Raw genomic sequence first — 27,254 nt, 5'->3', positions numbered from 1 at the left:
CAGAGGCCAAGTGTCAGCTAAACCAACTGGACTCTGCTGAAGGCCAAGAAGTTATTCCACATTTTCCATTACTATGAGAATAGTCAGAATTCGGCCTGCTATTCTTCTCCCTCCTAAACCTTTACGAACTTCCAAGGATTGTGTGTTTAAACTAGGAAAGGTGTCATTGTCAACTGAGGAACTCCCTGCTGCAAGAGACAGCAAGGGACCAGGAGATTTATTGCAGGTTAGTATATAATGATAAGGTAGCTGGAAGTCCAACATGAGCCAACCCCAATTTTTTTTTTGTCAGCCCCAAGGGAATCTCTTCTGTGGAAGGGTTTTTTGTTTTACTTTGTTTTTTCAAAGTAGCTTGTCTTAATACTTGCACAAAGCCTTGAGGTGTGCTTGAGCTAGCCAATTTTGGAGACAAGCTACCAACTAGATGGGGCAGGAGGCCTGACCACATTAGTGGTTCACGGGGGCTTTGACATAAATTAAATTATCAACTACAAAGCGCAGCACATCATAAGGTTTTCTACTGCCCCTCTCACAAAAGTTACTGTGTCCAGGATGGGAGAAATGCACCCACACACAGAGACCTGGAACAAGGTCCAGCAGCTTCATTTAAACTGCCAGTAAAAATGGACTTAAGTAAACCGCAAGGTTTATCACCAAAGCAGCCATGAGGAGGACTCAGGCCCTGGATGGCAGAGAGCTGAGCAGACACCTGGCAGAGAGTCTTTTTTCAGAAACTGCTACAGCTAGATACACTACAGCACCTCTGCCAACATCCCATGGGTCTAGGATATTTCTTTATCAGGCAGAGGATACGGGTTTTCTTTCCACTTACGCAGGCAGGGCCTCCAAAGCAAAAGTCAAGCAATGCCAGAGGAGCACGGTGCCTGACTCAGCTTTACTTACCCCTGTACATGCCAAAGTAGCCTTCTGACCGGATCGTTTTAATGAGGCAGTCGGACCTGCAAACCAAACAGAGAGAAATAAACCACAGGAGCTCAAAGGCAGGTGGGAGCAGAGAAAACAAAACAAATCTCTTGGAGGGGTTTTCATTTACAATCTGTCAGCAAACCCTGAGCTGAGAAGGGAACAACATCAGCTGCTCAAAGTGCCATTGTTCAGGCTTGAGTCYGATTTCGGTCCCTAATTCACCGGGCTTTGAAACCCCTGGCTCACCCCACACGCACGCTGTCTGCTTTCTAAAAATACAAAAGGGAAAAATGTTACTGCGAGGGCTGTTTATCTAGGGTCCCCTGTGGCAAACGCACACAGGATGCTCTAACAATCATATTCCCACGCGTCTGTTTTTAAATCTGGCTCTGCAGAGGGGAAGGCGGGGGAGCAAAATCCCAAAACACTTGACTTACTCCATGAAATTTGACATAGGGTGCACAAACACTAGCTGACCTGAACACTCAGTCATCCATGACCTCCTACTAAGGTTAAAAGCACTTGCTTTTAACACAGACTCCCACTGCAGTCAACAAGCGTGGTCGTCCAAGGGAGGGAGYGCCCGAGGGGAGACCTGTCGCCCTCTTTGTTCTTAACTACATTTATTTTAAATTGGAAAACTCTGCAGAGCACCGGAATCGCTCAAAGCCTTTTCAGCACGCACTTCTGACGAAGGCGGATCTGCAGTTCAGGACGGCAGCGCAGACGCCGGGGCCAAGTTCCTCTCGCCAGACCCCAGCCGCACGAAGCCTGCCCGCTGCCTAGGGATTGCTCCACAGGTTTTTGGAAGGGGCAAGTGCTTGCCGTGGCTGGAGGGGAGGGGAGGGGTGCACATGCACCCATGTGTACCTAATTAAGGAACAAAAGGCTCTTTTTAGTAGTAATAAGGGAAGTGTAGCTGATTAGAACAAGAATACAATTCTGAGAGATCTGGCAATACAAGGAGAAATCTTCGTTTTTGCTCTGTAATAATGCTGAGGTGGGAGGGGAGAAAATACAGCCTTTTCTCAAGGACTTTTTGGCCAAGCAGGGTTTCTAGGGAAGTCTGCATCACTCACAAGGCCCCTGTCTCTGTGCCAGGACACCCCAACCTCTGCGACTCCAGCTTTCACACACTCCAGCACAGCTCCTGCAGCCAGCACATACCCATCTCTTCCTCAGCTATCCTTAGTGTCTTCCCCTTGTCTGTTGGGGCAGGACACAGGATGGCCCGGTGTTATCTGGAAGCCGTTACCACCATCACGTCCTTATCTCCGCTGGCCCCCAAAAGACTGCCCTCTTTCATCCATCCTGAACTCACCCCACCAGTCCAAGCTCACTTTCCCGACAGCTGCTGCCAGCATCAGAGCAGCATCTTCTGCAGGGCTTGTTGTTTTTCAGGCTTTGTCTCAGGCTCCTAGCAGGAGCCAGCTCAAAAACACTGGTAAAACCCCCATATTCCTCAATGGCATCTCATCACACAGCCCAGCCAGGCTCCGTTCTGCTCCAGAGCAGATCTGCACTCTCTTGCTGGAGATTAAAAGCCTCCCTCCTGCTGAGCCCCCTCCCAGAGTGAAGGCACCCTGGCATGGGGTCCCAGGGTCAGGGCCAACAAATCCCCCGTCCTGCTTCAATGCCAAGGGACCACTGCACACTGCGCTCTTCATCGCCGGCCACTCATCAGCAGGCAGGTCAGGGAAGAGATGTGAACCGCAGCAGCGGCTGGAGCGGGGCACAACAAAAGCTAGACACGAGGTGAGGCAGGAGGCCGCATCCTGACAGCACACCCAGGCAACACGGGGAGCAGAGTGCTGTAAGTGTCAAGGGAAGCACCAGGCTGCTCCGGCAGGCCAAGAACTACAACCTAAGCTCATACATAACTGCATGCCGCCAGCTAGAACRAGGAGGCCCAATAACTAAAACTATCAACATACTACTGCTGAACAAGAAGGTAGGAGGACAGGTCACAGGTCATCTTCAGTCCCTGCCCCTTCTCCCCACCTCAACATTATCAGCGCTTTTGGAAAACTAAGGCCTATTTCTGGTTCCTGTGACAAAGCATCTTCCAATCCCAGAGAGCAGACAAAACGGAGGAGAGCAGCTGATACGCCAGAGGGCTGTGCTGCCATTCAGAGGGACCTCAGCAGGCTGGAGAAATGTGCAGAGAGAAACCTCATGAAGTTCAATACAGGGAAACGCCAAGACCTGGACCTGGGGAGGAATAACGCCAGGCACCAGTACAGGCTGATGCTGACCGCCGGGAGAGCAGCTCTGCAGAGAAGGACCTAGGAGTCCTGGTGGACATCAAGTCGACCAGCAATGTGCCCTTGTGGCAAAGGAGGCCAGCAGTATCCTGGCTGCATTAGGCAGAGGATTGCCAGGAGGTGGAGGGAGACGATCCTCCACCTCTACTCAGCCCTGGTGTGGGCACACCTGGAGTGCTGTGCCCAGTGCTGGGCTCCCCAGTACAAGAGAGACATGGACCTGCTGGAGCAAGTCTAGCAAAGGGCCGCTAAGATGATTAAGAGAGTGGAGCATCTCCCATACAAGGGGAGGCTGAGAGCGCTGGAATTGTTCAGCCTGGAGAAGAGAAGGCTCAGGGGCATCTTATCAACGTTTATAAATACCTGATGGGAGGGTGTAAAGGGGATGGGGCCAGACTCCTCTCAGTGGTGCCCAGTGACAGAATGAGAGGAAATGGGCACAAACCGAAATACAGGAAATTCCGCTTGAACACAAGAAAACACTTCACTGTGTGGGTGGTTGAACACCCACAGAGAGGTTGTGGAGTCTCCCTCCTTGGAGATATTTAAAACCCAACTGGTTACAGTCCTGGGCAATCTGCTCTAGGTGACCCTGCTTGAGCAGGGGGGTTGAACTAACTGATCTCCAGAGGTCCCTTCTAGCCACAACTATTCTGTCATTCTGTGACTTAGTGGTAGGAGCTCTTGACCACTGCTGCAGCRGAGAGGAAAGCAGTGCAGGAAAGAGGCTGCTGAGGGACCATCATCACCCTTGTAGCTCAGCTCCTGGCCTGAGCTCTTCCTCAGCTACTGCTTGCAATGGCTGGGCTCACTGAGGCCAAGTTCACTTCCACTGCAGCTACAAGTGCAAACAAATCACTATCCAAAGAATCAGCACCATTTCACAGGTCTCCTCCGATTTCAAGTAGGTCCCAAAGCTGTCTCCAGCATAACATCTCTCTGCACAGCTCTGGGGTACCTCGTCCCACCTTTCCTACCCAGGGCAAGCTTTGCCAACTGTGCTAAATCTAAGCCCATTAAAGAAGCCTTCTTCTTCGTGGTGTCCACTTCCTCGATGCGTAGATGAATGCAGAAGGCAAAGAGCTGTCTTTCTGTGCACACATGCTCGTGCATTTCTATATTTTAAAGGCAGTTCCATGTGTTTTGCTAATAAAAGGAGTGATCTGCAGAAATCCCCAAGGCTCTCTTTCATGCAGATCTAGCCCTGGAGACAGTGTTTCTATAGGAACCCAGTGAGTCTCTCCAACTACCCCTTGCACATCTACTGATCATATTGCACCTCTCACATAAAGCAACACTGCCCCTGTAGTGTTGTGAAAGCACGCGCTGGGGGAAGAGCGGCGAACAAACACTCGCTGTCCTTATGGGCAAAAAGGAAGAACTACTCAGGGACAGTACTGAACTTCTTGCCCCTTTCCCAGAGAGACTATGCCACCCACACAACCACCACAGAACTGGGCAACAGCAGCTGTAGACACACTGACGGGAGTCTCTGTTCCAGCTCTGAACTTAAGAAGTGTGGCCAGAGCTCCAGCCTCCACCCAGGATTATCTCAAAGCGATGCTACCCGAGAGCATCGGTCTCCCTCACGCCTTGTGCTGTACCCAAAGTGCGCTGTACCCACCCCGACAGCAGACACACAGCCCTACGCATCTCTCAAGTCACAGGTGAATCTGGTGGGCTGGGTACACTTGTGCCTTCATTTCACACAGCCTGCAGCGCGTGATTTTTGGACATAGGACTGATGGGGTAACTACAGTGTGTGACAACCTGTGTTCCCTCAAAAGGGCTGCATGCAGTGCTCTAGACAAGGAATGGGCGATGGCTTCCTTTTTCTAAACTGATAAAGCAAAGGAAAGGATTGTTACCTCCAATATGACAGTCATGGAAGTGGAAGAGAGCCAGAAACTCCCTCCTGCACCTGGCTGCAGCACAGCAGAGAACCAAGCCAGGCTCCTTGCATTTTGGCCCAGAGACCTCCTGCCCTTTTGGCCGGTGCTGACAGCAGAGAACACGCTGCTCCCAAGCATGAGACAGAAAAACAGACGTGCCCTCAGCAGAAGTCTCACCTGCTGGGCTCGGCAGCCTGAAGAACTGCTTTATTTGCTCTAGCACGGCTTGCTTTGAGCCCTGGCTTTCCCAGGGACAGCCCGGTTCCTAGAAACGCTGATCTCACCTGAACGAGGTAACAAGGCAGCAGGATTCCCCAGCGAGAGCCCCCGGGGAAGCTGCCCGCGCCCGCGGTACTCACATGCTGGTGTACATCCGCTGGCCATTCTGCTGGTTCTGCAGACGGGTTTTTGCCAAGTCAATGGGAAATACACAGGTGACCCCGATGAGCCCAGCTATCCCTCCATTGATCAGCTTGGCAGGTAAACTGTAAGGGGACAAGACACACAAAACCAGATGCCTTAGCACTGAGATAACTTTAGGTGAGTGAAAGAGCAAACAACGCTGCCCTTTTACGACCAAAAAACCAACACACTGCCATGCGACAACGCTGTCCCTCCCCAGCAGGCAGGGAGCTCTGCCTCAAGGCAAAGCCCGGCCCTTGCTGCATGTACGGGGAGGAGGGGAGAGGCACGTAGCAGCAGGACGAACCACTGCTCAGGGGAGCGGGAACCAACCAGCTGAGCCACACATCGCTGGCAGCCAGGCAAAACCCTGCCTCCCCGCTGCCTTGATTTCGAGGCAAGAACAAGTATCCTTTAACCACTTCTTCCTTCCAGCCATGAAGGGGAACCTTGTGAACGAGGCACCAGGCTGGGGCTTGCAGAGCTGGGCCCCCTTATCCCTCCCCTGCCTCCCGGAAGAGGCAGGCGATAAGCTGTCTTTCCTCCCTGTTTCGACCCCGTGAACGTGCCAAGGCTCCCACTCTCCTAATGCCGCAAGATAGTTCTCAGACAAAAACTAAATAACAAAAAAAAACCCACCACACACAGCAGCCATAAGTGCAGCATCACCAAAATTTGGCCTTGTCCCTCCTCTCAGGGATGCCTGCAAAAGCTCAGAGCCACTGGCAGGCGGGACAGGGAAGGAGCAGAAGTGCTGCCTCCAAAATCCACCCCTCCAGCCCTTTCCCGGGCAGCCTCCATCCCTGCTCCCTTCCAGCTGTGGGGCAGGGCCAACGCCACTCTGCTCTTGCAGTGCCCAGAGACCTGCTGAGCAAGAAACCCCTGCAAGAAGCAGCCGGGATTCATTTCGGGAAGAAGAAAGGGATGAGGTCCCGGTAGAACCCTCAGCAGACCCAGGAGGAACAAGGCCCATAAGGAGAGCCAGGCCCTGGGCGACAAGCTGCACAGGGCCAAGGTTAAAAAATCCATTTGTTCCAGCCCTGAATTCATGAAATCTGGCATCAGATCCAAACAACAGGGAGTGGGGAACAGAAAGCTCCCCAGGACCCAAGGGCTCCTGTAGTCTCTTGAGGAGAAAAAAAGTGCTGGACCATCTACCGTGTGGACCGACTCTACCTAGGGCCTGATGGCATCCCAGCCGGCAGGGCTGCAGGCAAATGCTTTTCAGCACTGCAATCAGATACAYTCCTAGCCGGCGGTTCGTGACACGTCAGCCGCTAACATCGCGTGGGAGGGAGCAGCCAGAAGCGCCCAGCTGGCAGCCGAGGCACAGACGGCTGCTGAGCTGGGGAGCCGCTTCCCGCGCTGCTCCCAGACCCACAGCCCGGGGCAGAGCACACGCGAGCTGCCGCCCCAGCGAAACCACGGGGCTGGCAGCCGGCACGGCCACGGTGGGCCAGCTGATCGCGTGCAGACACAGAGACGTGAGCTCATACCTATGGGGGAAATCAAAGCCTGGCACATGCTCCAAAACATGGGGCTTTTTCCACCCGCCTTTCTATTCCCACAGGGAATTCTTGGAATCTGCAAGTAGCACGGAGCTAAAGCCAGACCAGCGAAACGCAAGCTCCCAGCAAATGCAATTACGCCGAGCGTCCAGCGTTTACATGCTCGATAAACCACCACGCGCAGAGACAAAGGAAGCCTGTTTGAGTCAGCTCCCTCCAGTAAAGCCCAGGCTACGGCTCCCTGCGCACAGCAGGTGTCGGATATTAAACCGACGGCTGACAGCCATCCTAGATTGCCGCCGGGCGAGCAGGCTACAGCAATACCACCGGACTGCCCGYGAGGCTGAGCCCTGCTGTCGGGACCCCAGCACACTCCCTGCCATGGCAGCGACATCCGGCAAAGCCCTGCTCCGGATGGGGGCACAGCCTGGCATATCCACTGGGAAAAGCAGCAGCGAGGCTGGCCACCACGCAGCGGGCTGAGGCTCTGCAAGCGCTGCCCCCACAGAGGCCTTCCCACACGCTCTGCAACAAGGGCGGACGGCAGAGAGGATCGATAACTGGCCGTGCGGAGAGGGCTGCCTCTCTGCTCCAGGCCTGATGGAAACGCAGTGTATGAAGACTCAGGGTTATAACTGGAGATCTCTCCGGGGGAAGCAGAGAGGAGTGGAGGGGGAAGAAAAAAGAAAAAAAAAAACCTTGCCCGCAAGTGCAAAGAGAGAACTTGACACTCCAGGAAATTCCCTGCAGCCTCCGTTCGCAGGCAGTCCGAGCCRCTTCCTCCTCAACACCCACACTGATACAGCGTGCACACGCAGCCCCGGGGCTGGCAGAAGAGATGCCAAGGCTGGGCAGACAGACCCAAGCTCAGCCCCGATTCACAAGCRAGATGGTGCTGACCGAGATTAAAATCAAGCACAGCGCATTAGAAAGTCATGCCCAAATTAGTGTATTAGCTCAGAGCTGTGCCACGCTCCAGTCTCACCCGCTCGAGACTCTGCTGCCTTGAGGATCTTTGCACCACAGCCTGAGAAGGGAACAGATGTGCTTGTGAACTCCTACGCTCATTTTATCTCAGGGTAAGGGAAAAGTTCAGCAAATAATAGGCTTCGCATCACAGCTCTCTCCTCATCTAAACCAAAGTCCAACTGAATGCTGAGGCTAGGGACCAGATGAAGGTCATGTCAAGAGGGAGACTCCACTGGGAAGGAGGGTATTTCAAACAGAGTTCAGCCAGTGCACGGTGTCCATGCAGACAACACAAGACGGGATCTCATCAGCTTGCCCAAATTCAGCTCCAAAGTCACCACTGGCAGGTCACAGTCTGCAAGTTACAAATGCCACCAAGGCCCCTTTCCAGTCTTGGTGCTGCCACAGCTTCTCCGTGTGTCTGTGAAACACCTGGGGCAGGCAGACGCTTGCCTCTACTTGTTCCAACAGCAAAATCATCACAGCGTTTTCATCAGGTGGGAGTGAGACAGACTTGCGGCAAACATGTTGCCCGCCAGCACTGCAGGTGCAAAAGATTCACCGATTTCAGCGCAGACCCCCACAAGAAAGGGGAATAGTCTGATGTGTCTGGGCAAGCCAAAAAACTTGGAGCAACATGGGCTGCAGTGAGCCTCTCATCCTATCTGTGGATGAGAAACCCTTGCTTAACACTCCCACTGCATCCGAATCCAACAATTCAGGCTCCCCCATGAGCAATGCGGAGAGACTAGAACAGACAGATAATGAGGCAGCATCTGGGGAACAGCTCTCCTTGCGCTCAGATGAAGTTACACGGGCAGAACTGTAGAAATGCAATGCTCTTGATCTCACCTTGCAGCAAGCTACTGCTGTGGAGTCTTCTGGTGTCAGTCTCATTTTGCTAAGGGATGATAGACACAGGCTAGCACACAAATACAGCCACTTGCTCAGTTTTACACCAGAAGGGATAGAAAGACACCTCGGTTCTCCTTATGCTTCTCCTCAGCCCTTTAATCAGCCCCCGCAGCCAGCAGGCTCCTGTTCACACTGCCAAAAGCACACTGGAAAGGTGGGAGGAGATCTTGGAGGACGCATCTCCCCTGCCTTAAAATACTAGGCTCCCAGCTCCCCTCAAACGGCCACGGACATCTGCCCCTTTCACTCTGCTGAGGCTATCAGGGACCTGCATCTGTCAGGCTGGCGGAGGTGAATCTCAGCGCACGCTTTGGTGGTATAACAGAACAGTGCCAAGTGCTCCTGAAATCGCATAACTGATGACAGGCAAATCTAGGCACATAAACACTCTGCAACGCTGTCTTGTTATCAGTGCAGCTCAGGACTGCTTTCGCTCCCAGAAAGGAGAGGGGTGGGGAAAAAAATAAAATAAAAAGAATCCAAATTGTGGCAAACACTGAGAAGGGGCAGCCCTCCTTCCTGTAGTACTCAAGCATTGCCAGATCCTGGCCCTCTGTCACCAGGTAGCATTCACCCACTGTCCTAGGCCACCTGCTTCCCTCCTGCCCTAGGTGGTAACCTGGGAAGGTAGGTGTTAGGAGAGGGACACAGAAAAACAGAAATCCCAAGGCACAAATGAGTCATTTATCTGGAGCAACTTCACAAGCAGCAGAAAGTTAAACCCACGTGCAGGACTGTGCAATCTGACCCAGCTCCTAGGAAGCTAAGGGTAAAATTGGCAGTGTCTTTTCTAATAAGACATCTCAATTCACTTCCAGGGAGAAGTCAAATCCAGCCTTTACATGTGCCAGGGCCAAGGCTCTTAAATTCCTGCTGCGCACTTAAGTGTCACCAGCTATTTTAAACTTGGCAATGGCCACACATTGGTACTTCATGATCCTACAATCACTCAAGCCATCAATGGCTTTAAAGGAAGGGTACAAGGATGCATCTATGGGGAGTTTTTAATTAAAAGCACCAGATCATCAGCTGGTCAAAGAGCTGGCTTTGCTCCCTCGACGTCAGCAAGCTGAAGTCAGCAGGTCAACCTGACCTTTGAAGGGTGAAGCAAAAAGGAACTTGGTCATGCAGGGCAGAAAGCAAAGGGAAGAAAGAAACAAGCAGCGAGAAGGAAGAGCTGAAGAAAACAGAAATGTGACAACAGGAGGAAGACATAAAACATGAGGAGAGAAGCAAAGACTGAAAAAAGCAGTTGAGAGAGGAGCAAAGAAGGAATCAGAGCCGTTTACAACCAGAAGAAACGATCAAGGGATCTCCTCCAGCTACCTGTATCACAAAAGGGACTGAGTTTGAAAGACTAGAAAAGAAAAATCTAAAGCAAAACCAACAATTCAACAATTAAAAAAAAAGTTACCTGATCTGTTTATCAGCCATTTAATTCAAACTTGATCTTGTTATGAAATGGGTTTGTTCCTTCCGGTTGTTCCTTAACTTCCTCTTCAGTCACTGCTTCTAAGGGTTCAGGGTTTCTTCCTGGGAAGGAGACACCAAGGAGACAAAGTTGAGAACTAGCCACTTGCACTGTTCTGAAGCTCTGGTCCTTCTGGGCAGGCTGCGGAAAAAATGACTCAGGAGAGCACCTGGTCTCCTTGGACTGAGACAGCATCTGCTGACTGAGCTCCTGAGGGAGCTGTAGACATATATATATATGCACACACACACACATATATATATATATATATAAATATATTCATCTCCTGGCTCCAACAGGGTGGACTGGCCAGAAGCTGTGTTCAGGCACTGGATTCAGAGAGGAAGATGGGTTAATTGCACAGTCTCTCTTACTTTTAAGAGAGACAGACCTTCCCAAAGAGGCCTTCTTGCTGCTATAGAGGGAAGAGTCACCCTGGAGCAGGCAGGCTCCAGTGGCACGTGAGGACAGGCAGCAGCAAGGCAGCGCACAAGCTCTGCGCAGCACCGGGCACAGCAGTACCGTCTGCAGCCTCTTCTTTCCAACCCAAATGGACAGTCCGAGCCCAGTCTTGGGCCAACGCAATCTTTTAAATAGCGCCTCACCCTCCCCAGTATATTCATGGGACTTTGCACCTTGCCCCGTTCCTTGCGCTTGGTGCCTGCTGGCACAGTACCGAAGTTACAAGTCTGCAGGAAACAGGTCTCTTGAAGGCTCATAATGCCTGTTTTTTAAGGAGAGCTGGCAGATGTCACCCAGCCGCTCTCCACAGCGCCCCTCCCTAGCTGCCACCTGGGTGGTGAGCCAGGAGAGGAGGAAATCTTTGTCCTTTGCCTCAGGAATGAAATTTGCCCCCGACTGCAGAAGCTTTCCTAGACCACGGCGGTTCAGCAAAGTGGCTTTCAGGCTTCTGCTCTTGGATTAAGCGGGACTAAACCTCCCTTTTCACTTGGATTCCCAGATTCAGCYGAAGCCAAATGAGCCCACTGCACTGACCCCACTAAGGGCAGGCTCCTTTCCAAAATACGAAAGCCCAACCTCCCCGTCTACACCACACTATGCACCTCCCTCTCCTTGTGGGATCCCTTACAGCCAGTTTCTTACCTGCTCTCAAGTAAGCGGAGGAAGTGTGCCTTAAAAATCTCTAGAGATCAGCTGAGGTCCTGTCTGCACTTCCTAAGTGAAAAAAAATCACATAAATCTTCCTCTGCATGTGTTTTCAGATGCATGTCCACAAGAGTAGTTTGCTTGCCCATCAATTTAATCAGAATAAGACCCAAATATAAAACCACACACACACAAATACAGAGAGACCGGCAAGACCAGCTATTGTTTCAAGCCTGTAACCCCGGCATATACAAGCCCTGAACCATGAAAACTCCCTTGATAACATCTCTACCCTGAATAGGATATTTGCGTTTACTGATGCAGCAACTCTGGACGAAATCTCCGCACGGAGCAGTCCTCGTGGCCTGTTCCCAGCATCCTCAGATATCGACTGCCTCGGTGCGGCGCACCCAGATCCAGCCAGGGAACAGGCTGCATGGCCACCAAGTGCCACCACTAACATCGGCTCCCCCAGCAGAGGTAACTCAGCTAGCAGGCGAGCGAGGGCAAGGAAGCGGGGGCCATCGTTTCACAGCAGACACGACCACTTGATAAGTGTTTATACAGCACCTGGCAGGGCAGAGGCCTGAATGCTCATTGCCCGGGGATTTTAATGCACTGAAGTGGAAAGCTGACTTGAGCTCTGTTTAGACAGAGCTCCAACAGATCACCGTTTGCAAAACAAAGCCAAAGCCACTGCAAACTCCCCCGAGCGCTTTGCTGGGAACAACAGAGTTCCTTGAGTCCTTCAAAAACTGGCGACCCATGAAGCCTCAGGTGCCCCGGCTGGGTAGGTGGCTGGGTAGGGCCTCACCAGATCCCAGTCCCTCCCAGGGCAGGAAAATAACTATTATAGTAGAAAGACACTGTACATTTATCCTACAAAGGAAGGAGATTAGGCAGAGACTGAGGAATATCCTCCCAGGAATGCAGTGCTCTTTGAAGCCAAAAAATGCAAACAAAAGCGGTCAAGCAGCGCTTTTGCAGCCAAACAGGTTCAAAACTCACTTAAAAATAAAAAATAAAAATAAAAATAAAGGAGAAGAGGAGCAAGGAGCAGGGTCAGTGAGGAGGGCTTGCCTGTTCCCGGGAAACCTCCGATCAGCACCTGGACCGGGGCAGGGGAGCAGCACCCAGAAGTTCACACCTCAAAGTCTCTGTATTAGGGCCAGGCGGACGAGGGCACTGCTGGGACCGGGACCCTCCACGGCGCAAGTAAAGGAGGAGTCTGGAGGAAACTGGTAGCAGGGGAGGGGGCAAGAAAACCAAGAAACCAAGAGGCCTTCCCTAAAGCAGAAGAGACTGGGAAGCCCTAACAGAAGGGTGTTCCTAAATCATACGAGCCATAATTAAGAGAGCAAGAGTCGCAGAGGCGATGAATTATGTGGCATTAATTCCTTCCTAGAGTGCTGTTAACACAGCAAGGCATGGATTAATGCCCCATTACCCACACGCCAGGATCTCCCTTCAACATTTATTAAAATGATGGAGCAAATTAGTTTTAGGACGATGTGCACATCGCAGCGCAGGGAAGCGCCTCAGCGCTAGGCGGAGGATCGGCGCGGATGGCCCGCACCGATGCTGCGTGACACCCGCGCTGCCCGGTGCAGAGAAGCTCTCCGTTTCGTCCAGCCACAGCGTGAGTGCTCTGCACTACAACTCACAGCCTTGCACTTCTCCTGTCCCTACAGGTTTTCCACCAGCGTTTATCCACCAGGGATACCACATCATCGCAAACTCCTTGCGCAGACAGGGTTTCAAGTCCAGGGAAGCAACCCTACTAATATCTTGTGCCGGATGCATGCAGCCAAAAGCCCTCTGCTCAGCCTTACAGACCTGAAGGGCTTCCCCAGCCTGTTTGAAAGGAGGTCCCAAAACAAAAATGGCCCTTTGCTTTGCCCCAGCCCTTCCAAAGCCCAGGAGCTCCTTCAAGCCAGTCTCCCCTCTCTCCCAACTACCTGGCTCCCAAATAACCAGGCCCAGAGAGAGAGCCAGCATATCTGGCTGCCTCAGGGGGTACCACAGCCAGCTTCGGATGGGTCTGGTCCTCGCAACCTCCACCTCTGCCARAACAGTCCTGTTTTGCTCCCCTTCCTTGCCCACACACCACTGCGCCTACCTTACCCAGGCTGTCTCTTCCCCACCTGTAAGGAGGTCTTCTTCAGGACAGCCAACCGTTGCGTACCTCGGACCAGCTGTGGTACTAACCAGCCGGGGCACTGGGCTCAACTATTAACCTTTGTTTCTCCCGCCTTATCACCCGAAGGAAAAGTGCTTATCAGAAAATTACAGCCCCTTCTGGGGCATGGACCAGGCACACACAGTCCTGCCAAGCGTGCCGTTTGCACAGCGAGCAAGGTGAGGGAGCAGGGCGAAAATCGCCTGGGGGGGTATCTCTGCTCGTCTCCGATGCCTTCGCTGTGCAATGAAGGACTGCCCTGGTTTGGGTAAAGGAGGAGTCCAAACTCGGGTCTCCCTGTCCCCATTCATCCCTGGGGCCCCGCTGCTCCGTCAGACACACACTCAGGGTATGCAGACACACACTCAGGGTATGCAGACAGCCGAACTAACACCCCCCATGAGATCCACCGTTGTAAAGACACTGGTCTGGAAGTGTTTTTTAGACCCATCTGTCCTGATCGCTGCAAGGACACTCTCAGTGCACCAACACTCAGCAGAACACCACCCTCCACCTGAACGGTGACGCATTTGGCTTCATCCACCAGCCCTCTGCACTCGTAAGCACTCGGGAAGAAATTTCCCTCTCCTTTCCCTTAGATAGGGAGGGAAGAAAGAAACCGTCACTTGTCTGGGGCGGCTTGGCTGAGACGTTTCAGGTATCGCAGAAGGGAGAGCAAGCATCCTTTCTGCTGCGGTGGGAGGCCATGTCCACAATTCCTCATGGATTTCAGCATTCACACACACACAGACCCACTGTGCCTGAGAGGGATCCATTTGGCTCTCCCTGGGCAGCAATGCTTTTGCCAATGAGGCTGGCCAGGACACCCAAAATGGTATGGTGAAACAGGGAAAAGAATTAGGACCCTCTCGTACAGCACGTGGTCACTGGAGTCAGCTCCTTCCAGAGCTCCCATCTGGCCCTATCAAGCATGGGACTAATGCACGGATGTCACGAGTCCCTCTCCCACATATCTAGGGGCAGCTGCAAAGACTGAAATGCAGGCTTTGGACAGCAACCCTGGTCGCCTGCAGCACCCACGAAGTCTGGATGGAAAAACAGGCACCCAACACCTCCAGGAGCCGAGTCTCCTGCCCTGCGCTGCCCCTCTCGTTTCCAGGCTACCTCCTTGCCAGCAGCCCCACACTGATGGACCGAGCCTGAGGCTGGCATATGCTGGAAGACATCACCAAAAACAGACGTTCAGACTACCACCTTCACTTGCAAATAAATGGCACAAGCGGAAAACCGGGACTCCCTTGCACGACTTTCCATGTGCCTTGAGAGCAGATGCAAACCCAGCCCAGGGCAGCAGCCCCGCTCGCCTCCGGTGGATGGCAGGCCAAAGTCCCAGCAGGGAGGCGCTGCGCCACCCGCCTGCCCCGTTGGCGTTGGCCACACGTGGCACAGAGGGGACAGGCCTGGCGCCCGCTCAGCTTGCAGGACAGCGGGGAGGCTGAGCCCCAGGACCCGGCAGCCCCCTAGAGATGCATCAGAGTCCCCAGGATAAGGGCACGTTACCAAGGCATTTGGCTTTGCAAACACACGAGGTGGCAGCACAGGTTCACCTGGATGTCTGCAGAGAGGGAAAAAAGGGGGCCCCAAAATCCCCAGCCGGCAGCAAAGGCTCCTGACACCTCGCCCCAGCTCTGCCTCGCCCTTCGCCTTCGGACAGGATTTCCAACCATGACTTGCAGTTTGAGGAATATCCTGCTCCCTTGACATTTTGCCTTAGGGGAAAAAAAAAAAACGAGCCACAAACAAAAACAGTCTAATGCCTTAACGGAAGCGCTTGCCCACCACATCCTCTGCCCACCTGGACCGGTGTAGTTCCCCGCAGGAGCGTCCCAGGAGGGGACCTCCCACTCAGGAGCTTCTTGTGAGCTGGTCCAACCAACCATCCCATCATGGGGCCAAGCGTCCCACAGCGGACTGGGGGCAGCTCTGTCTCCCCAGATTCACCCTCTGGCTGCAGTCACCAGGGCCAGCTCAAAGCAAAGTGAAACAGAGCTGTTGAAGAGAGGGGACAGCCATTTCACTGCTCCTAGCAACACTCCTGCCATCTGAGCAGCCGTGGTCAAGCTGGGAAAAGCTCAGCTAGTGGCTGTCTCCAAAGGAAGGATCGAGGTGTGCAGAGCAGCAGGTATTACCTGAAAGGAAGGGAGAAAAGCAGGGAAGGAGGTGGGGATCACTCCTACCTCCAGGCTGCAGCAGCAGGAGGAACACACCCAATTTTCCCACGCTCTCCCCTTCAGGCTCTCCATCCTGGTCGTGCAACAGGCTGGCCTTCTTTCCCAGTACATTCAGTTTTGCCTGCTTTGCTAAGAAACCTTAAGTGATAAGTCTAGACCGCGAGCACCTACTGTTATCTCTGTGAGAGCTAAGGCTTGGAGAAACACCTCCAAAAGGCACTGCAAAGCGCCAGAGAAATAAATGCCTTTCCATCCAGGAGAACCTCCCTCTCCGGGACTGACAAAGCAAAGGCTCCTCCCGTTGCCTGAGCAAGGCCAAACAGCCAGTGACTTGCTTAGATTTGTGCAGAAGCTGTTTGCTGCGGCACCGGCTGTCTGATTGCTTAACAGGGGGAGTTCTGCAGAGGCCTCTGCTTGCACCAGTACAGCCTCCTCCTCACACCCCTCGGCTCTGCGCAACGACAGCTTAGGAAACAGAGCTCGGGTCACGTGTCCCTAATGCCAAATAACTCCCCAAACAGTTACCCGGGCACACACGGCTCCCGCTGGGCAGCGAGGCTGGCAAAGGGCGACCCATCACCTGCATAACACCAAGCCACCTGCACTCAAGTCAGAGATGGAAGGACTGGAGGAGCAGGTCTGTGCCGACCAGGAACCAACACCAAATACACCCTTAAACTTTGTGTGACTTGGGAAACCGCCCTGGACCAACAGGCGGAAAGCTGGCATTTGTCTTAAGCAGGGCTTAGGTCTCAACACTGCAGCAGCACCAAGAGGCCCCCGTGCAGATCTGGGACCTTTTATGCTAGAGGCTGCCCAGACCTTTAGTGAAGGGCAGTCCCTGTCCTGAGGTTTTGCAGCCCAACTATGAGACTGGATGAGCAAGGACAGGCGTTAGGGGAAGCGACTCACCCGGGGCTCGCGCAGCGAAGCTGAGGGCTCTGGCTGTCCAAGGCATCAGGGCTGCTGAGCCAAGAGGAGCAGAGGGAAGACTGCAGAAGGACAAATGACCTTGCAATCATCTCCCTGAGCACATGTAGCAGAGTCCTGCTCCATAGAAGGACCACAGGTTAAAACGCTCCTGGAAGGAAATAACGCCTTCCTCCATGGGGGAGAAATAGAGCAGGTCTAAAAGTGCCCGCAGCACCCTGGCAAGACTGAGCGGAGGCAAGGAACCAATGGGAGCTAAACATCTTTGGATGACATAAATGGGTGCATATTGCCTGTGATCCCCCTTCCAAGTGCCACCTGAGATATCATGTCCTCATACAGTGAGCTGGGTCAGTTCAAACTAGTTTTAAACMCATCCTACCCTGGATCTGTTCTCCATGCCAGCTTTAATGAAACTACAGCCGAAGAGAAAGGCAGCACTGGCTGGAGGAAGAGGACAGGTTAACAGAGAAGCTGGAGCTTGGCAGATGGGAGACAGGGCTGGGAAAGTGACCAAGAATTTATATAAAACAAGCAAGAAAGAGCATTTCCTTTTCAGTGCTCTGAAACGGCCCTGTACACAAAGAAACGGCAGAACCAAAACCGACAGTGACAGCCAGACAGACCAACCCTTTGATCTGGAAGGACTTTCCACACACAGAGAAGCTAAATGGTGCAGATCACTCAGGTACTCTGCCAAGAGACTGGCAGAATAGAAAAAAAGCTTCCTCCCCCCCTTCCCCTCGAGTTTAAAATAATCACCATGTACAAAGCAGTAATTAAAAAAAAAAAATAACAACCAAGGAGCCCAAGGGAAAAAACAAGGGTTGGATTCGAGCTCRCTCAGTAGGAGCGAGGCAGACAGGGCTGAGCTGAGGTCCTGGGCTGTGAAAGGGCCCATTCAGTCCCCGTCAGCGACAAAAATACGGTTCCTGGCTCTCAGCAGATTGCTCTCCTCTAAAAGAACGGGGCTTCAGTGGCTCTGCTGGGAAGAAAAAGCACCTCTTCCGGCCCAAATCGTGGCATTATCTCATCAGAGCGAGACACAAACACCCACAGAGCTGTTCCCGTTCAATGGCTGGAAGTGAGTCCTTCTGGGATGGTGCTGGTTCTTGGTGGCCAAACCCAAGGCCGCAAAGGCGAAAGTTTCCCCTCCACTGTGTTTCTTCGAGGCAGGTGTTGAACAAAACGAGTGCCCGAAATAGCCTCAACTTCAGCTATTCCAGGGCTATAAATCAAGCTGCATCCCTTCCAGCCCAGCAGCCAGCAAGGGGCCTTCTGAGTCAGCTCAGACACATGGCTCTCCCGCCACGCGGAAACGGGAGGGAAGGCAGATGAAGTCTTTGCTGGTAAACTCAGCCAGGTCAAGGCCGTTCCCTCCTTCCCCAAACTCTTCTGAGCTAGGGAACAGAGCGTGGGGATCTCACCGGCAAACGCTTTTTTCAAATTCTCCCCCTTCTGGTGTGCACCGAGTGTCCAACAGCTACAAGCCAGCGGGCTGCTCCAATCCCACAGGGAAAGCCTCCGAACGACTGAGCCAAGCAGTGCCCCGGGAAGGGGCAGAAAAAACTAGCCACCTCTGACCAGCATCCAATTTCTCCTGCACTGCCTACACCAGTTGGGGGCTGCACACGGGTACCTCTGTACCAGCAGCACAACCTACCCAGGGCACGCCAGGGGGATGCCAACACTGCCACGTGCGCTGCGGCCAGCTCTGCTGACCACATGCCCACATTGAGAGATAGCAAACCAGGGGCTTTCCGAAACTACAGTTTCAGAACTACAAGGCAGCTTTGCTCACAGGACCTGGGARAAGTGTCGGGCTTTCATGAAAACAGACTAAGGAAGAGAAACAAACTTATCTGCTCCAATCTGCTCCGCACAGACTCTTGTCCATCCCGTCACCCCACTGAGATCTCACGAAGTCCTTTGCTCTTCCTACTGTGCCCTCCTGTAGGGCCAGATCCTTGGCTCACACAAGCCAGAACAGCTCCACTGCCTCTGCTGGAGTCGAGGACTTGGTCCCCTGCCAGCTGCAGTCAGAGGGCACATCACGGGCACACACACACTTCTGGGCAGTGTCATGGGGTTTCCTTGCTCAGCTGCCCGTAACAGGCTCATCTTCTCAACCATGCTCCTGCACCAGCTCATCACGACAGGGAACAGCTTCAGCCTTGATAGTCCCAGCTTACCCGTTCTTGCCAGGGAGAGAAACGGCAAATGGAAACAGGGATGGGAGGGAGGGAAAGCAAGTGGGATACCTGCACCTCTGCCCCACCAGCTGCTTGCAGAAAGACTGACCCACACTGTGCAAGCACACCAGCTGCCCTCCAGCCCCTGTACTCCTGCTCATCCTCCTCCCACTAGTGCTTACCGCACAGCGTGGCCCACGATTAGCGCTGCAAGGGGAAGGCAGAGAAGAAATGCAGGAAGCCTCTTTTGTGCGTGTAGTAATCTCGGCTGAAAGGAGTCCCCAAATGCATAACTCACTGGTTTTAGAAGCAATGCAGGATCTTACTATCCCACAGGGATGGAGACACCCACACCACCGTCCTAGTCTCACAGTCCGCATCATGCCAGGGTGGAGGAGCACTAACTGGCACCCACCCTTGATACCTGCATCTTCTAGAAAAGAAAAAAAAAAAAAAGCCCAGTGATAGATGTGTCAGCAACATCCCACAGGACCTAGCTAAGCTCTGCACGTGGCACGACCCAGACTAGCAGCAGGGATGGAGGTCTGCATTTCCGCAGAGAATGAAACTGCTTGCAACTATTTTTTTGTCCTTTCACAAGGATCTTACTCTTTCCCAGGCTGAATTATGAGCAGTGCCAGCACACAGCAGCCACTTTCAGCAGTCAGCCACTACCCCCGCCCAGAGGATTCACTGAGGGGAAATATCAGACAGAGAAGGCAAACAACTTTCAGAGGACCTAGTTCATAACGCTACCAAAGCGGAGTTGAAGTGCTGATTGCTAAAGCTTATTTCCCCCTCCCCGGTCTGTGTCATACAGGATATCAGGCTGATTCACTCTACAGATCCTTTTCTGCATACGGTATATAGCATAGGAAACAGCCAGGGCTGGCTGTTTAGCAAACCTGCACCGAAAGCTTCCTTCCGTCTATTGTGCCTGCTGCTCATTCCCTTCGCAGGCCCGCTCATTAATAAAAATGCAACGTAATAAAAGAGAACCGCACACACGCATACCTTGCCCAAATGCCTTCAGTACTGGCTGATCCTGAGTCACCACTGGCGAGTAACTGTTGCCGCGCAATGAGGAGGACACGGTTATTAAATTAATAGGGGCTGCTTAACATGGCTACAAATGTACACGAGTTCTTTGTGCCTTAGTGAGCTAATAAGGCATGTGCTAATTACGTTAATTCAGACAAGCCCGGTGTGCCCGGAGGGCAAAGGGAGCAAAGGGCACGACAAACCCAGGCTCCTCCGTAGCAGCCGTGCAGGAGCGGAAGGTGCTTGCCTCGACACGGCTTTCGGAGGCACAGTGCGGGGGCGCGCGCTCTACGGCTAGCTGGGTCCAGCTGCCTGGTTAACACGCCGCCGGGTTAACACGCCCGGCTCAGTCACCCAGCCCTTCGTGCAACGACGGGGACGGGACGCCCTCTCCGAAGGGCGAGTTGGCTCATCCCCTCCAGCCTCCCTCCTCACGGTGCCGGGCACGTGGCAAGCCCACGGCTGACACCCTGCAGCGCCGCGAGCACTGGGGCCTCCCGCAGCCTCCTCCCCRCGCCGCGGGGCCCGCGTGGCACCGCTACGAGCAGCCATCTGGCACACGCACGCTCTCCGGCCGCAGAGCGGCGCTGGCGGCTGCGCGTCGCCCAGCACCCGGCTCGTCCGYGTGCCCCAAGTTGGGCAGCCGCGCGCCCAGACGGGCGGCGCGAGGAAGCGGTGTTCGCACTGCAGCGCGAGCTCGACCTAGTCAGGCAACGCCAGTGGCTCTGAAAACCCATTTGGCAGCAGGGATGAGAGGGGGGGTTACAGTGTTCACCTCCCACGTCGGAACAGGAAAGGACTCTTCAGAAAGGAGAAGAGGAAGGGAAAGACAGCAGCAGGGAGAAGCGGAAGGATGGCAGGGGAGAGAGAGGCTCAAGCCAGGCAAGCAGCCTCTCGGCCCCGCAGCCCAGAGGTACCCAGATGCCTCACCTCGGCCATGGCTGGAGAGGAGCCCTCCTCGGCGCCAGCTGTGCTCGCACTGCGCTGCGTCTGCAGGCGCTGCCACCGCCTCCCGGTCCGCGCGGGAGGGAGGGGAAGAGGAAGAGGAGAGGAAGTCGGTCGTATTTCTTTGCATCTCCAAGGACACGTGCTCAGCGAGCACTTTCTAAAGCATGCGCGTGTTCCTGCGGACACTAGGGGACTGTGTCAGAGCAAAGCAAAAGACTTCCCCCCCCCCCCCACCCCCACTTATTCTGACACCGCGTGCACCTGGCAGCGCACACGGCTATCCCCGGGAGGCCTGAGAAGCAATCACCCTTCACCAGCAGCAAGGAACATGCCATGTGCATTACAGAGCATTTTAAGGACGTGATGCCGCGTCTCCAGCCAGGCACCTGGAGAGATCCAGGGCTGCGGATGGGCACTCGTACAGAGCAGCTYGTCCCATACTGAGCAGCACTAATACAAGCTCTGTCAGTCTCAACAGGGGGTCAGCAAAGAAGACAAATATTTTCACAAAGAAAACCATACTGGGGATTTTTAACCCCCAGGAAGTGCTTCTCTCTCAGGCCACATGATCCTCTCTCCCGGCAGAGGCTGTGGCTACCCAGTCACTCTAGTCCAGCATAAATCCAGGCTGCTGACAAAAGGGAGGGAGCTCTTCCTTCCCCCGGCAGCTAGAGTAACTCCTTTTCGGCAGGGCCTGTTCCCAGCTCAGTTCCCAGCGCAGCTGCACAAATGGTTGAGCTGGCCCAGAACGAGAGGCAGGCGCGGGGATCGGGGCCTGACCCTTTAGCAGCCAGACTAAAGGTGACGGGGTAACCTTGCCTGGCAGGCTGCCTAATGGGAGCACTGGAATAACTGATAATAAAATATCACAAAACCACCTGCAGAGAAGCCTGGGAAGCGAGGAGCAGCCCTTGGCTTCTGGCCGCTGAGCAGAAACGACGCAGAAGACCTAGGGAAGGAACGGTGTACTCAGAGGACATCTTCCCAGGTTTCAAAACGCTTTGCAACAGCCCTGGTTAGGGCAGACCTTTCCCGGGAAGGTGCCTTATGCCACTAGATCCCACTGCTGAAAGCTGAGTGTGACTCATGCTCCCGCTGCACTAGAAGAAATGCCAGTTAAATGGCATGTTAAAGCAATACGCTTTGCCTCTCAGCCACAGCACAGCACAGGACACTGCTGCTGCTGCTGCCAGTCCCTCCGCTGCACGGATACACGAAGGTACCTGCTCCGCTCCTGCATCAACAAACCACGTTTCTCTCCTCCCATCTCGGCTGCTTGCTTGCGCCAACAGGGATCGAAGCCGTTCAGAACGCAGCAAAATGGTTCCTTGCTAAACACACGTCAGCGGCCCCACGCGGGTCACATTCCTCCTAAAGAGGTTAGCACTTCCCCCGGGGAAACTTATACCTGCTCCACAACGAGCTGGGAATCGCCGAGGGGACTGCAACCACCGCCCAGCAGGCACCGAGTGTGCGGCACAATCCAGTCCCCATCTCGCCCAGAGCGCTGTGAATCRGCGGAGACTCCAGCCGGCTGTGAGGCAGGCGAGGAGCTCCCAGCATGGATTGCTCTGCCCCAGCTTCCCARCCTGCAACAGGGACGTCCAGGCTCCAACTTGCCACCCTCGCCGGAGCCGGCTGCAGGGGTGGGATCTGCCCTAGGGCAGAGCCCGCGGGAGATGGCGCACCGCCCCACGGCTGCCATGGTGGATGTCAACGCACCGGGTCCAGTACCAGTGCCAGTGGAGAGATCAGCTGCTCCTTTTCCTGCAGGAGCAATAATCCCATCAGGGGACGGGAAGCTGGCCACCACAGGCAGCTCCACTGCAGCCCATCAGCGTTGCTGCCCGCGATGCAGAAACCCTCTCCCACGCCAAGGCTGTTGAGGGTACCCTGGGGTTTGCCAGCTCGTGCACACACGTGGGGTGTCCAAACACCACACCGAGCAGCAGATGCTCTTTGCCACGGCTGACCCGTTTGCTCCYGGCTCTGGACCACCCCAATTTGCACTGCCACGTGCACAGGTACCTCTCAGCACAAGAGGGCCCTGGGTCAGACCAYGCTGCGGCCTCCGCTCGGCTAAGAGGCATCTCCCCAGCAGCGCGTCGGCTCTGCTGCCTCCCTCGGGCCTCCGCACGTTGCTCGGCCTTCCCGGGAGCGGGCTGGCGGCACGCCGCRCGTGGGCAGGTGCCCACACACAGCTCGGCAGCGGCCTGGCATGTGTTTCCCCCTTCCAGAGCCAAATTCAGACCATCTGTTGAAGTATTTCTGCAAATCATCCTTCCTTCGGGAAGGGCCGGGGGCTGAGTTTAGTTATTTATACAGCGTCTGGCATTTCTGTAGCACTTATCACTTCAGTATCCAAGCTATTTCCTTCCAGCTCTCCATTAGTTTTGAAGAACCAGAGCAGGGCATTGGTGAGTTTTCACTGTAAGTTTTCTGCAAAAAAGCAATACCGAAAACCAAACGGCTGCTCAGGTCAGGCACACATTTTGCTGCTAACAAAGTGAGTGGGACAGTTCAGGAGAAGGCCAACACAATATGTTTTATGTCCTTTAGAAGAATTACCCGTATAAGATAGCCTTCATAAACAGCAGCTGTTCCCAGAGAACGAGCTGAACCAACAAGTGTTCCTGTTGCCTCACGGAGGCGAGCGCTGCTTATCCGCGACGTGGCGAAGGAAGCTACCCCCGTGCTTGAACAGACTGACATAAAACTAGAAGGGAAAACGAAGCGCCCAGAAGGAGAGGCCGTTTATTATGGCGCATCACACAGTCCTGCCGCTGCTGTTTGTAAACAAACGGCAAAACCCTGAAAGGTGAGTGCTGCTGTCCCTATGGGACGGCAGGGGACAAGGCCGGAGACAGACGTTTTACTGCTTATCCAAGGTCATGCTTCAAGCCTGTGGCAAGGGAGGGGGCAGCACCCAAATTCAGGGTTAGCCCCCGAAGTATCCCACCCCTAAAACACACCTCCTCCTTCTTTTTCCATGTACCCTTCTAACCACCGCACTACAAGGAACACAGTGCTGAGCAGGGCACCAAACCCGCTCCCAGTTTGCGCACGGCCTCGGGGAAGGAGTTTCTCTCCCATCTGCTGCCCAACAGACGGCAGGGAACTGCCCGCATCTTCTCTGCCGTGGCACAGCATGGCAAGCAGCACGCCCAGGAAGGGGCGGAGGGGCTCAGACACTGCAGTGATGAGGGACGCAGTGCTCAGCAGCGACAGAAACGACAGACAYGCCGGTCCAGACTGAGCACGCCGCATGCTACCACCGCCATCCCCGCAGTTATCCAAGCAAAGCCAGCGCTCATCCTAGCTACGAGCTCCGAGATGACACAGCACAGCCCCTTGTTAAAATAAAAAGCTGTGGCTGAACTCAAAAACAAAGAATCACAGCAACAGGACCAGCTTCTGGCTTGATCGAAACTCAGATCACTCTTACAGCACCTCTCTCCTATTAAAATGACTTGCCAAAGGCCCCGTATCTTTGCGCCCTAATTAAAAAGCATGCACCTTCTCTCCCCTAGCACAGGGAGGGGAGGAGGTTCTGCAGCAAAACATCCTCCTCCCTTTTATCACTGAATAACCTGGTTTGAAAACCTAGGCGAAGGCCGGTCATGAGACCTGTCTTCTCTGCTTTCTGCCAGCTTCAGCCTCCTTCCCCCGTGCACATGCTTCCTCCCAGATCGGACAGGACACAAGGTAAAGCTGTGGGTTCACACTGCCTCAGACACTAGGAAAAAGTCTCCCTGGAAAGAGAAGAAAAAGAAAAAAGACATGGTATAAAATGGCTTCGCCAAAATGGCCTTGCCAAGATGGCCATGACTCAGTGCAGACTGCGACTGCTCTTGCGTGGGGAGCAGCACCACGAAGCAGCTGAGAAATGAATTCAAGAAGGTGGTACATGCACGCAGCAGCGGAGAAACTCGCCCGGGCTGAAATCAGCCTCTCTCCTCCTGGTCACTGGATAAGTGCTGCAGACCCAGGAAAGATAAGAAACGCACACAGCACTCGCAATACACCACACGCCAGCACTGGTGCCAAAGGAAAGAGCACAGCACAGGGAGGCTCGACGAGGTGCAGCCACCCACCCGCAACAGCGCCTCCAAAACGAGCGTAGGCACCACTCGCAAAAAGGCTTAACAAAATAACGTAAGATCGCATCGCTGTGAACAGCTCACCACGGGCCGCATGAAACTCAGATCAAAACAGACCCCGCAAATTAAATAAACCGTATCCCCTCACGTTTCCTCTGACACAGGGAACAAGCATCCCTGCCCGGGTGCCTTTCCCCTTCTCAAGCAAGCCATRTCCCTGTGGGCAGCCGTGGTGAGAGAGCAAGTATGCAAAGCTTTTATATTTGCAGATGCATAAGAGGAAACTGCCAGACAGAAATCCAAACCACCCAGAGTGACAAGGTCTTTCCACTGGGTTTGTTTGGGTTTTYGCCTTGTTTTCTAAAGCTTTTGCACCCCTGTTACTTTATCTCAACAACAACTGGAACTACCCGCAATCAATACTGCAAGGTTAAAACAACACCCAGTTTCGTATTGGACAACTCAGCCCCCCTCCTCCTTCCTGCTATCTTTGTGCTGGAAGGCAAACAGAAGGGGGCAGGAAAAAGTTATTTATCTCCCATTAGGATTACCTGGAGCAACTCAGCGTCAGCTCTAGCACGCTGCCATACTACCGCGTAGGGGCTCTTTGCTGGATATTGCTTCCCCCTCCGATAAGGGGCAGCCAGAGGGCTCAGCCTTGCAGAAGAAGGCTTCTCCTAGTCGCGGCGCCAGGGAAGCAGACGTGCATCGTCATAGCAGACCGCAGGCACCTCTCCAGCAGCCGACTGTCGCTTCCAGTCACGCCCCGCTCCGGAGATACGTTCACTGCAGACAGACAAGGCAACCGGCTCCAGCGAGGCTAGAGCCCATGCAGCCATTCATGAGAAACGCACAATAAGCCGTATGCGCTGTGTACGGCACATTCATGAGCAACAGAAATAAAAACAGCACGCTGGCTTTCACAGGCAGCATTTGTCGCTCATTTGCCATTGTAAGTAATTGCCATGTTTCCATCTCTAACTTTCTGGGAGTGCAGATATTTGGGTACAGCTAAGAGAGCCCAATTGTGCAAACACGGGGGGTGTAGCAGGCTTCTGCATTTCCCCAGAACACAGTGAATTAGAGATTTAGGCAAATGCATACCCAGATGCAGAAGGAATAACCACTCCTCATTTACCTGCAATAGCAGGAGACAGGACGCAGTGGCCAGGTAGCTCCTTCCCCATCCTGCATTGCTATTACTGAAGGAAAAGCAGAGGCACATCTCATTACACAGTATTACATATTTAAACAGGGGAGCAGAGTTAAGGCTATACAGGCAGCTAGGAGAAAAGCATGTCCAACTGAAAGCCTAACAGGATATTAATAAACTTATAAGTGACAGACTAAAGAGGCTGTGCCTGGGCTTTTCATGCAGCCCGAGGGCTCGCGCACCRCAGCCCAGCCTCAGCTGCTGCAAACTGAAGTGCTCCACTGCCTCTGGCTCAACCACATTAATTTACTCCAGTCACTGGCCAAGGTGCACAGCTCCGGGACGCCGTGGACCTGAGGGTCAGCGGGAGGAGGGGGACAAAAACCCCAAAACAAAAAATCCAGACACACTCCAATAAAAGGACAGCCAGGAAGAAGGCAGGCTTAGGAGAAATGCCTATCTTTTCTGAAACAACCTAGAAAGGGAGAAGCCACAGAAACTCCCTTGATCAGGCATTTGCATCCTAATGCAACACATATGATCAACAGCGAGTGGGATCACAAGGAAACTCGTTTATCCCAGCTGCTCCAAACCTCATTTGGTTACACATTACCTCCCTGGGATCTCCTGACAACTGCACAAAAAAAATATTTTGCATTTCCCCCCCCCCACTCCTCTTCCTTCACCCTTAGGGTCTAGTTCAAAGCCGTTTGATGTCACTCTGGCAGCAGAGTGTGATTTTAGGCAGATACAAACAGCCCGTTACAGATGCGTGCTGTGCAGAGGGCCTTGCCGGCACTGGAAAGTTGGCAGTGCAAGCAACTTGCTGCTTCCTGCCCCCACGTTGGCCCAGGGATCAAGTGACAAGAGACAGCATCACGCCGGGACAAGGCAGGCTGGCTGCCGGCCTGCACCAGGGAGCACGAGCCCCTCCACAGCCCTGCTCGATGCTGCTGCATTTTCTCCTCTCGCTACACAACCAGCCTCACCTGCCTTTCGCCCCCAGGTATCTCCCAGAAAGGTCCTGCTTTTCAGCAGCTACTGTGAATTTGGCCATCACCCTC

General features: G+C 53.8%; 1 protein-coding gene across 4 annotated transcripts in view; it reads right to left on the bottom strand.

Annotated features, from left to right (window-relative positions):
- The window catches only part of SLC25A22 (solute carrier family 25 member 22), a 40,591-nt gene extending 14,376 nt beyond the window's left edge, over positions 1-26,215 (bottom strand). Inside the window, exons 1-7 of one of the 4 annotated variants that reach the window (XM_026059129.1) lie at positions 26,176-26,215; positions 25,589-25,823; positions 24,565-24,689; positions 11,453-11,524; positions 10,292-10,410; positions 5,443-5,568; positions 904-959 (exon numbers count right to left, since the gene is read on the bottom strand). In XM_026059129.1, the coding sequence (XP_025914914.1) occupies positions 904-959; positions 5,443-5,568; positions 10,292-10,311 (202 nt within the window). In that variant the 5' untranslated portion in view covers positions 10,312-10,410; positions 11,453-11,524; positions 24,565-24,689; positions 25,589-25,823; positions 26,176-26,215. The other 3 variants (XM_026059130.1, XM_026059131.1, XM_026059128.1) reach the window with 3 other exon arrangements.
- Positions 26,216-27,254: the final 1,039 nt, after the last annotated feature.

The sequence above is a fragment of the Apteryx rowi genome, unplaced genomic scaffold, assembly GCF_003343035.1.
Source record: "Apteryx rowi isolate R43461 unplaced genomic scaffold, aptRow1 scaffold_152, whole genome shotgun sequence".
NCBI classification, from domain to species: Eukaryota; Metazoa; Chordata; class Aves; order Apterygiformes; family Apterygidae; genus Apteryx; species Apteryx rowi.
This window is presented reverse-complemented; position numbering and strand designations above follow the sequence as displayed.